The sequence below is a fragment of the Polistes fuscatus genome, unplaced genomic scaffold, assembly GCF_010416935.1.
Source record: "Polistes fuscatus isolate 324 unplaced genomic scaffold, CU_Pfus_HIC Scaffold58, whole genome shotgun sequence".
Classification (NCBI taxonomy): Eukaryota; Metazoa; Arthropoda; class Insecta; order Hymenoptera; family Vespidae; genus Polistes; species Polistes fuscatus.
In genome coordinates, this window is record NW_025113138.1 from 118,847 (window position 1) to 130,311 (window position 11,465).

The 11,465-nt window shown below is 30.3% G+C and overlaps 2 protein-coding genes across 4 annotated transcripts; one reads left to right on the forward strand and one right to left on the reverse strand.

Annotated features, from left to right (window-relative positions):
* Window positions 1-378: 378 nt before the first annotated feature.
* LOC122522777 (E-selectin-like) lies at window positions 379-2,987 on the reverse strand. Of its 2 annotated transcripts, none has more exons than XM_043644059.1 (3): window positions 2,621-2,987; window positions 1,466-1,950; window positions 379-1,342 (listed from the first exon to the last, which is right to left on the reverse strand). In XM_043644059.1, the coding sequence occupies exons 2-3, from the start codon at window positions 1,833-1,835 to the stop codon at window positions 987-989; spliced, it is 726 nt and encodes a 241-aa protein (XP_043499994.1). In that variant the 5' UTR covers window positions 1,836-1,950; window positions 2,621-2,987; the 3' UTR covers window positions 379-986. The 2 variants fall into 2 exon arrangements, with proteins under 2 accessions (XP_043499994.1, XP_043499993.1); XM_043644058.1 differs by having other exon boundaries at window positions 2,176-2,987.
* A 39-nt stretch (window positions 2,988-3,026) lies between these two features.
* LOC122522776 (speckle-type POZ protein B-like) lies at window positions 3,027-8,507 on the forward strand. Of its 2 annotated transcripts, none has more exons than XM_043644057.1 (2): window positions 3,027-4,131; window positions 7,892-8,507. In XM_043644057.1, the coding sequence occupies exon 1, from the start codon at window positions 3,153-3,155 to the stop codon at window positions 4,125-4,127; it is 975 nt and encodes a 324-aa protein (XP_043499992.1). In that variant the 5' UTR covers window positions 3,027-3,152; the 3' UTR covers window positions 4,128-4,131; window positions 7,892-8,507. The 2 variants fall into 2 exon arrangements, with proteins under 2 accessions (XP_043499992.1, XP_043499990.1); XM_043644055.1 differs by lacking the exon at window positions 7,892-8,507 and adding an exon at window positions 5,015-5,838.
* The last annotated feature ends 2,958 nt before the right edge of the window (window positions 8,508-11,465 follow it).

Here is an 11,465-nt window from a genome sequence, read left to right on the forward strand (position 1 = left end):
ATATTGTTCTTCTGAAACAGATGTTTTTACTTATCATTGTAACGTTCTTTTGAACTTAGGAAAAACTACTTATAATTCTTGCTGAAAATTGATTGTTGTGAGAAATGAAACTTTTGGAGTGGAGAAGAAATAATGTCAATGTTTTGTATATAATAATATTTATTTAACATTTTTATTTATACGAGTAAAGGAATTTTAGTTTAGTATTAAAGATGGAGAATTGTTAAAACAAAAGTATAGAGTTAAGAAAAATAATAATACTAACTTTCTGACTATTATCTTAACCGTCTGATTGACACTGTTCGATTCTGTATTTAAACTTAAGTGACAGGAGAGGTAAGTGGATGATATTAAACGACAGAAATAAGTCCTTGTCAATATGATTGAACATTTTAAACAATTTTATCTATTATTTCGAATTCGAACATCGACCAAAATAAACGGTTAACGACTTTCCCTTATTTATCGTCCCTTTGACGATACTGTCATGCATTTGTAAGCTTTGAAAAATATTATATATTGTCAACATGTAATATGATGTTTTCTCTTTGATCCTTATTTTACTGCGTTTCGTAAGGTTTTATTACTAGTTCCATTGTTTCGTTAATTTATTTTATCATTTACATTTATTAATAAATTATATTTAATAATGAAAATGTTTTTGTTTGGAAAAATTCATTTAGAAATAGAATTTGCCTGTATATCACCCCTAATGCAATATTACAATTTTTTATAATAAATAATGTAGTATTTTTTTGTGTACATTGAATATCATACTGGTTCAAATTCATTCAAAAATTGGATTTCTTTTCTTTCTGTGAAACGTATTTTTTTTTCTTTTGTAGAATTACATAGTGTTCATTAATTAAATAATAACTGATTATTATTTAAAAGTTAATTCTTTTATACAAGAAGATGGCCATCATGGTGTATTATTTATGAATTACTTCATGAAAAATGATTGCAAATACTTGTATAAAGAGCATTTAAATAACAAGTTCTTGTATCATTGCACCATACTGCATCAAGATATGTATTAACGATACCTCTGCAAAAACCACAAACTTCCAGTTGGAATTACCACTCTTGGTCGCCGTTTCCCACAAACTTCTTAATGGTATTGGAAGACATTCCATTGGGTCTTCTGACCAATAACCTCCTTTTTTACAAATAAGTTCCATCTTATTATCCGCTTGTACTCTCGGATATTTATTATAACCGGGTTTATAACTGATTTTTGTTATGGTTCCTGGTAAAACGTCAGTTTCACAAGACGTCCATACGTCGTTATATTTACAATCGGCAAATATCGTTCGGGAAGCCAAAGATTTACAGCGTATTTCTACAATAATTACAATTATACATCCACGTAAAAATTAATTCAAAATATTACAGACAACATAGTATAGTAAAAGCAATATTGAAATATTCCTTGTAATAATAAAACTTAAAATGCAAATCTTACCAGTACAAACAGGAATATTTATCCATTTTCCTTCTGGACTACATAATATATCACTGGTACCGCTTAATTCGTATCCCTGATTACAGGTGTAAATCAAATGAGAACCGCTAACTAATTCTGCATCTTCCTCCACAGCGCAGTCTTCTTGTGTTTGGCAATAAGATTTGTGCAATAGACGGTAACCGTTTGTAGGATCAAGAGGTACCATACAAACAGTTGTATTTCGAATCGGTGGGGAAGATGTGATAATTGTGACACGACATGCAGGAAGTGATTTAGATGTTTCTAATTGGAAAAGTGTATCTTTGATCCACTTTATATGATTGGATATACGTGTGTGAAGAGAATACGAATTACTATCACAAATCATTGTACATCTGTTAATGTTTTACCAAGAGAGAAACTAACAATTCCTCTTAAAAACTATACATTTCCAGTTTGAAAAACCAATCCTCCTCCGCTGTCATCATCGCAAATAGATGTTCCTGAAATGCAGATAATAATTGGTAAATATGATTTGTAAATATTTTCATTTTCACATATTGATTTTGATTCGATATCAACCATTCGTATAACCAGCACAAAATTTATCTATCGTTATAAGATTTTCAGATTCAACATAATTTTTAGAAGATTTGCATTGTCAGATATTTCCATACCTCCCTGTCCTTATTTAACACCCCCGCTATATTCCACACACATATACTAACCCTTCTTTTATTATCCTCCCCCTCCTCTTTTTCTTCTTTTTCTTCTCAATCCTGCCTTCTCTCCTTTCCTTCTTTCACAAACTCCCCCCTCCATTCGTCATACCTCATCCACCTATCCTCTATTAAAATCTTCATATAACCTACTCTAGCCCTTTTTCCTTTATTCCTTTGTTCTCTTGCCTTATTTATAATAATCCTCTGTATCTCTTTTTCCTTTATCGTCAAGTCCCTATCAATATACACTCCTCTTTCCAAATATTTCTTTTTCCTCATTACCTGCTCCCTCATTTCTTTATTTTCCAGCTTTACTACCACTAACTTTTTCTCCCTTTGCCCCTTATTCACTCTTACTTCTGTAACTTTTTCCACCTTAACCTTTACTTTAATATTTTTTTCAATAAACTCCTCCACATTTTTTCCAAATTTTCCTTCTCCATGTTTGTACCTTTTATCACAATATTATTCCTTCTCTTCTCTCTCTCTCTTTCTCTCACTCCTTTCCTTATCCCATTCCAGTCCGCATATTCTCTGCTCTAGTGTCTTCTTTTCCTCCATCCATTGTTGTCTTTCTTTCATCCACAATTTCTTCTCCTCTTTCCATTCCTCTTCCCTTTTTTCTAGTATGCTAATCAAGCTTTCTAATTTCCTTTCCATTCTACCCAACTTCTCATTCATCTCTCTACTATCTTGGTTCTCCTTCCCAAAACATAACCTTGATTGCTCCATCTCTTTTGCTCCTGCATAGCTTCTTGTTTTCATATTTCCGCTCGCTTTACCATTCATTTTAATATTTTCCATTGATTTGTTAGAAATCTTCCTTACCGACTCTTCCACTCTTCCACCAATGTTTTATCTTTTATCCTAACCTCACTTTATTACGTGTCCTCCCGCTTTTACACTATATATATATAAGCTTCTTACTTTACTTTCTTAAAGTAAAATAAATATCGAAGTAATAGTGCTTTTACGCGTAAAAAATGTCCAGTGATAGAAGAAAAAATCGTTTATTATTTGATAATGATATTGAAAAAATAGAAAATATGAAGACAATATTTGAATTTCAAGTTACAATTTCTGCTAATCGTATTCAATATGAATCTCCTGAATTTGTATTACAAGGCACTGATATACATTGTTGTGTAATATTAAAACAGGAATATGATTTTATAGCTTTTTCTTTACACATTAAAAACGATTTCAACAATTTCTGTGTTGATAAACCACGGTTTGAAAAAATTTTATGGTTTAATAAAGAGGAACATTACAATGTAAGTGTAAAAGTCAATAAAGAAAATCCAACAACATCCGTCGATGATTTCTATGGAACTATGGATTATAATTGTAAAGTAACTGTCACGTATAAAATAAAAAATTACGTAAGTATAAGTGACGAAAATTTAACAATGCGCTCTAATCTGCAAAACATGTACGAGGACGAAGAATTTACGGACGTGATAATAAATGTCGAGGGAGAAGAATTTTCTGCCCATAAAGCGTTACTTGTCGGAAATCCTGTATTCGCAGCAATGTTACGAAATGATATGCGAGAAAGTAAGGAAAACATCATTTATATCAAGGAAATGGATCCAGCAGTATTTCAGATCATATTGAGATATCTTTATCTTGGTAACACTGGCAAAATTAATTTTAAAAAACTTGGAGAAGATTTTCTTATAAATTTAATAGTAGCAACGGATATGTATCAAATGAAATATTTGAATACGGAATTAATCAATATAGCAATAAGGTATATTAACCTGAACAATGTTATTCAACTTCTTATACTCGCAGATAGATTTAACATTCCGGAAATAAAACAAAAGAGTATGCTCTATATAAGAAATCATCGGAAGGAAATTTTTTACTCCTTACCATTTCAAGAACTAATAAAAGAGAATCAAAAATTAACAGGCGAACTCCTTTTATACGTCATGAAAAATGGTCTTCCATAGTACGGTCAGTTTATGATTTATTACTTTTTAATACATTTGATTTTGTATCTAATGTAATCGCATCGAAGTTTGTAATAATAAACAACAAACTATGGCAAAAAGGAATGTATTATTAAAAAAAAAAACACGGGTGTGTGTACTCATGCACGCACGTAAAAAGTTATATTTATTTGGCGTAACAAAACAATATTACATGTAACTTTAATAACCTCAAAGATAACTTTAAAAATAACTCCACAAATTTTATCCCGCGTTTCAATATATTCTACATTTGTAAAAAAGACGATAAAATAATAAAATTAAGATATTAAATACAATTTTGATAAAGGTTTAATTCATAAGTATAATCTAATTTATTTATTTATACACATGAGGAAGAAGAAGGGTTTAATTAAAATAAGAAATAAAAAATAAGAAATAAAACACTTGGTTGAGCCAATAAAAAGTATAATACTTTACTTGCTCGTTAGGGAAAACCTTTGTTGCATAAAAACCTTGGTTAATTATTCATATAATTAAAAATAACTTCAGAAACAAAATAATTTAAATATAACTATATATACAATTTATAAATGTTGAAAATGAATTACGTCATACGCACTAGTTGATCTGATTGTGATTCAATGAGTATGTGAAATACAAGAGGCGTATGGTAGCTACAATATGATACAAATTGTTTACTATAAACGTTATCTAAATTTCGTATAAATACAGCATCAATTGTAGTACCATGTCGGGTTGTAGGAACTGATTGATCGTTATATGTTAAAAGATTTAAATCTTCACGTAAACAGTTGATGAGAACATCAGATTTTTCCGAGTTGAAATTAACATTAAAACCTCCTTATATATTATATATATTATATAGTAGTTATATTATTATATAGGAGGATTATGGGTACATATAGGAAAACGATAAATGTAATCAAAGTAGAAGAGGAAGAAGCGGAGGAATTTGTGATGGAAAAGGGAGTAAGTCAGGGATGTCCGTTAAGCCCGACTCTTTTTAATATATATATGGCGGACTTAAAGGAAGAGATGAGAAAAGGGCAAGTAGGAGGATGTAGAGTTGGGAACGAGAAGGTGTGGAGTGTATCGTATGATGATGATATTGTCTTGGTAGCAGATAGAGAAGAAGAGCTGAAATGTGTGTTAAGGAGGTTTAGAAAGTATCTAAAAAGTAAGAAGATGTTATTGAGTGAAGCGTAAACAAAAATTTTGGTATTCGAAAAAAGAAAAGGAAAAGATATAATGTGGAAGCGGGGAGACAAAGAATTAGAGGAAGTGGAGGAAATAAGATACTTAGGATACATATTACAGAAGAATGGAAGGAATGAGAGGCACATGGAGGAGAGAAAGAGGAAAGCAGTAATTGTGATGAAGAATGCATGGAGAATAGGAGAAAGGATATCTAAGAAAAGCTACAGAAGAAGAAGGAAATTGTTTACAGCGTTAGTGGAGAGTGTAGCGTTATTTGGAGCAGAAATATGGTGATGGGAGGAAGATGAGAGGTTGAAAAGTGTACAAAGAAGAGATATGAAATGGACTTTAGGGTTAGATAGTAATACACCAAATTATATAGTGGAGGAAGAATGTAAATATGAGAGAATGAGAATTAAAGCGTTAAGAAGAGCGTTAAAATTTGAAGAGAAGATAAGGGACTCGGATATAAAATTGGTGAAAGAATGTATAAGAGAAAAGGATAGAGACAGAGAAAGAGAGAAAATAGGGAAGGAATAAAAAATGAGAGTCGGAATAATAAGAAAAGAAAAAGTAAAAGAGGTATGGAATTTAAAAAAGAGTTGAGAGAAAAAATATTATTGAGCAAGGAAAGGAAAAAAAACGAAGAGAGAATGGATAAGATAGAGAACTCAAGGTATAACACGGTATACAAGTATATAAGAGCAGAGGAAAAACCAGAGTATTTGAAAAAGGATATGTCAACGAAGGATAGGAAAATAATAGCAAGATTCAGATGCGGAAATGAATGTAAAAGCAGAGAGTTTTGGAAAGGGGAGGAGGAGAAAAGGTGTAGATTGTGCAATGAAGGGGAGGAAGATTACATGCACATACTAGGGACATGTGAAGTAACGGGGAGTGAAGTTGAAATAGAAAAGATACTAAGTCAGGATGCGAAGAAGGCAGAGATACTAAAACGAGTGGTAGGAAAGAGAAGGGAAGTGGAGAAAGTTTGAGAGAAGAGTGTTAAGATAATTTTTTTATATAATGTCAGTTATAAATTAGAATTTTTGAGTATCAATTGTCATGTTTGGATTATAGTTTATATAAGATGATATATGTATGTATATAGTTAGATTGATTATTATTGTAGGATATTGTAAAAGAAAGAATCTAAAGGAACCCCTCCAAACCCGAAAGAGGCGGAGTAAGGAATAAATAATAAATAATAATAAATATTATTATATAAGTAAATATTATATATATCTACTTATGTACGCACGTAAGAAGTTATAATTCTTTAGCGTATAAAAACAATTTTTTTCGCCGCCTATATGCCTTACAACGTTCAATGTTTGTTTGTGATGGATACTTTCTATTACAATTAGATATATTTTTATAACGATAGTAATAGGCACTAAACTTTCTTCCATTAGTTTTAGAAATCTCGAATACTGAAACAAGAATTTAAATGGATACTGATACTGATCAAAAAGCTGCAAGAGATTATAGTTTAATAAGAATTATTGTAGAAAATAATTTATAAATAATCGAGATGCATTCATTTTTCAAATCTTTTGATAGAATATTCATGCATATTGTTTCTTCCCAGTCTGAATAAAATGAGGACGGTGTCTTCCAAAATCTTTCATTATTTCAGTATTATCGGCTTCTTTTTATCGTTGTTGAAAATAATGCGCTATCTCTTCCAGTAAAATGATTGATCATCTATGCGGAGAAAATAAGTTTTCTAATGATTTCAATAAATATTTTTCAAGAAAATTATAATAGTTGTTTCCTTCAGGAGAAAGATTATTACTTTTACCTTTTGACAGATTGGTAACTTTACACAAATGTTTGTGTATGTGTGAACTTAAATAATTACTTTTTAAAAATATAAAGTCGCTCACGAAAGTATTTGAGCAGTTGCCATGAAATATTTTATTAATTATAATAAGTGTATTATAGAACACTTATTAACATATTATTAACATTGGATGGAGGTTTGACTCTGTAGATTATACAGATATAGTTTAAAGCAAATCGAAATATATCTACAATAATTATGATTTATTTTGTACAAACGTAACGATTGCTGAAGTCACAAAAAGATTTGGAGAATCGAAATTTAAAATATTACTAATAATGAAAAATATTACTTTATTCCAGAATGAATCATCTTTGCTAATAAATTCTTTGGCGAATTTTAATCTTTTTTTCTTATTAATATCACTAATGTATGGCTTCTTTTTGGGAACCCTAGCATGATAATCATTTGTACGTAGTACTCTTGTACATAATTATGGATGTACATCTTTCTTAAAGTTCTGATTAACTATTGTTGCAAGTTTTGTAGCGGTAATCTTTGGATTTCTTTTTATTTCACGGATCAAAACTCTTTCTTCTCTTTCCGCTAACTTCTTTGATAATACCTGAACGGTATTTATTTTTTATAATTCCTTCAGATTTCGATTTTTTAATAATGTAATGTATCGTAGATTTATTTATATTTAAAAATTTACTTATTCCACCGTATGTTTTTATTTTTTTGCGCTACTTAATAATTAATATTTTATTACCTTCAGAAATTTCGCAGAAATTCGCAGCACCTACCACCTCACGTGCAATCATGTGGCAGGACCACTAGAATATTCGTGGCTTCCACAGGTTTCCGGCGTAATAAGTCAGGTAAGAGAGTTCTCTAGCATGCGGTAAAATATATCTCGCGACGTATTTGCGTTACAATCGAGTCGCGTTAAGAGCCCGCTCCTTATAAGTCCGTCAACGAACATTTCAACGAAAGACCTTCCTCTCCATGAGGTGAAAAAAAAATGTATTTTAAAAACAAGACACAGTATACTATAAGATGGATAGCAATTTTACTCGGAGGGACTCAACGCGATACCAAAAAGAATCATGCATACACTAATACACGTAAAAAGTAGGAGAAGTTTAACTGACGACCGTCACCTGCGAAGGAATAGTAGGAATGCGGAAATTCCTAAAATTATATTCTCCTTCACCCCCGTACACAGGTTCATAACGAGATTAGACTGTATTTCCTTTTCTATATAGTCTATTTTCGAGCCACTATCTATTTGTATAATTTCATTCTGAATGAAATATTCGCTTGTCCCGGCTTTTCTCTCAATTCGGTGAGAGTTTTTATATCGAGGCAAGTTGTATTCATTGTATACCAAATGTGTTGTCATTGATTTACTAATCCATCCCTATTTCACTCATTCCTATGATAAAAATATGGCACGCATTAACGAACTCACGAATAATTTCTTTCCTAATATTTTTGTTAAACATTATTAATTAGTAATATATTGTTCTTCTGAAACAGATGTTGTTACTTATCATTGTAACATTCTTTTAAACTTAGGAAAAACTACTTATAATTCTTGCTGAAAATTGATTGTTGTGAGAATTGAAACTTTTGGAGTGGACGAGAAATAATGTCAATGTTTTGTATATAATAATATTTATTTAACATTTTTATTTATACGAGTAAAGGAATTTTAGTTTAGTATTAAAGATGGAGAATTGTTAAAACAAAAGTATAGAGTTAAGAAAAATAATAATACTAACTTTCTGACTATTATCTTAACCGTCTGATTGACACTGTTCGATTCTGCATTTAAACTTAAGTGACAGAAGAGGCAAGTGGATGATATTTAACGACAGAAATAAGTCCTTGTTCGAAATATCAATATGATTGAACATTATAAACAATTTTATCTTTGACTATTTTAGCGTTGACTAAGAGGAACGTAGGGCAATGATACAAATTGCAAAACAAAACTGGATTCATTGGTTCTTCCAAATCTTGAAGCTACCCCTAATCCAGACTCAATGAATTCACCATTTAAACATGCCGGTAATAATAAATGTGAAAATTCAAATGGTCTTTCGATTTTCCAAGATAGCTATGTCATTAGCATAATTTCCTTCGTAGCCCATATAATTACAAGGAACATAAATACTTTTAACCTTAAAAAAAAAAGAAAAATTATTAACTTTATTATAACTAATATATAACCTGCACACACATAACCTATACATATCATTTCTTTGTTAAATAGTTCATTTTATTTGAACGAAAATTTTGGTTCTATTGTATTTTCCATACTCTGGCCTTTTTAACGAATTGTTTTTCGTGCTGTTTAGAATCATAGTCATGATAAACGTTTCTAGTTGCTATATAATATTTACTTGGGTCGTTTATCGATTAAATCGTTTCGTCGTAGACGCAGTGTGAGCTGTGGTAAGAAGGAATTTTTCTTTTATTATTGTTGCTCCGCAAACAAAATGTTTCAATCCATTTGAAATTTTTTCTTTATAGAAAGTAGCGGGCCAGGGAACTTGTGAGAGTGTAGATAAATAGCCGTTTACAGCTCCGTTGATAATAAGGGGTATTTTTATTGAAAGAACAACCCCGCATTCTAAAACATTTAGGGAAACGAACATTAAAATATATGATTATAATTAATGTTACTAAATTATTAATTAGAAATTCATTTTATTATTATATAGAATTATTCAATTATTCTATAGAAAAGCTATCACTTTTCAATAATATTCTAGTGTATATTACAAAGTATAATATTTAACAAAAGATAATTCACAATTGTAAACCTGAAATTACACACAATTAATAAGTTTAAATATCCATTTTTTTAATTATCAAGTTTTTAATTTTAATTTTGGTTTAAGTGACATAAGAAACTAGCGTCAGTTAGCTGTTCTACTTTTTAAAGCATGAAGCTGTGTATAATGAACTTAAATTGTTAAAAAATAGATTAATTGATAGTGTTGATCGTGTAAAAATATAATTAATAAAGAAAATGTACCTCGTATATGATTCACGAAAATATTGCAACTTTTTGTAACTATTACATTAATTGAAAATTTTCCGTATAATAAATAAATTAATTTGAACTATTAACGCTGTATTAAATATGGCATAAATAAATGACCCTTTACACTATTTCAATGAAATATGCTACACATTGTACTAGAATCCATGTAATTATAATTATAGGTAATATTTGTATTTTTACTATCTGAAATTGTTAGATAATTAAAATTTAAGATATGTTATCTAGCATGCTAAACTCTAATAATATGTCTATAAAAAAGTTTCCTTTAATATATTATGATATTATAAAAGAATAAGCCCGTACAGGACTAGGTTTTTCAAATTGTTTCAAAGCTTTAAACATGTTAAGTCACTTAACATAGATATCAGGATATTTCAAATTATAAGTATTTGTACGTATTATAATTTTGTTAATAAAGAAGAAGGGTTATTTTTCCCCATAAAAGTTACAAAAATTATGCTGACACCCCTAACATATGCAATAATAACCTACATACTTGGGAAACATCGCATTGGTTTGGGTTCCCAATGACCTGTATCGTTACATGTAACTTGATTTTTTTGTTTCAATTGAACTTTTCCAACTTCCTTATTATTGTCGCGATAACTGAGTTCTGCGATGGTTCCAGGCAAAACAGGAGATTCACAAGATACCCATTCACCATTCAATGTACATTGAACGTTAGTCGATACTGAAGCCAATGACTGGCAATATATTTCTAAAATAATGTATTAGGTGTACAAATAAGTTTCCGCCGTTTTAATGTAGATAGCGCGGCGCGGAGTTTCCGTTAACTTTCGCAGATGATATCCTGCTTAAAAATTAGTTTGGACGTTTAAAAACAACATAACCTATTAATATTATTGACTTCATATTGGTAAAATATAATTTTTTTTAGTTGAAAATGTCCAAATTTGAGCCAAATAAGCGTCATTTGCGGGAAATATTAGTTTACATCTTTAATATAAAAAAATCTGCTGCTGAGGCGCATCGATTGCTCGTAGAAGCATATGGTGAGACTGCTTTGAGTGAGAGAACGTGTCGTGAGTGGTTTCAAAAGTTTAAAAACAGTTATTTCGACGTAGAAGACAAAGATCGCAGTGGAAGGCCAAAAATTTACGAGGATGCAGAATTGAAGGAAATATTGGAGGAAGATTCATCTCAAACACAAAAAGAACTTGCTGTAACATTAGAAGTCACTTAGCAAGCAGTCTCACATCGTTTAAAATCATTAGGAATGATTAATAAACAAGGGAATTGGATTCCGTACGAA

What these genes read in the sequence shown, in the direction of transcription:
- LOC122522777 (XM_043644059.1), bottom strand. Translation starts at nt 1,835, where the DNA reads ATGATTTGTGATAGTAATTCGTATTCTCTTCACACACGTATATCCAAT. An exon ending in AAATATTCCTGTTTGTACTG is followed by an intron (nt 1,343 to 1,465) that starts GTAAGATTTGCA and finishes TAATTATTGTAG; the next exon opens with AAATACGCTGTAAATCTTTG.
- LOC122522776 (XM_043644057.1), top strand. Translation starts at nt 3,153, where the DNA reads ATGTCCAGTGATAGAAGAAAAAATCGTTTATTATTTGATAATGATATT.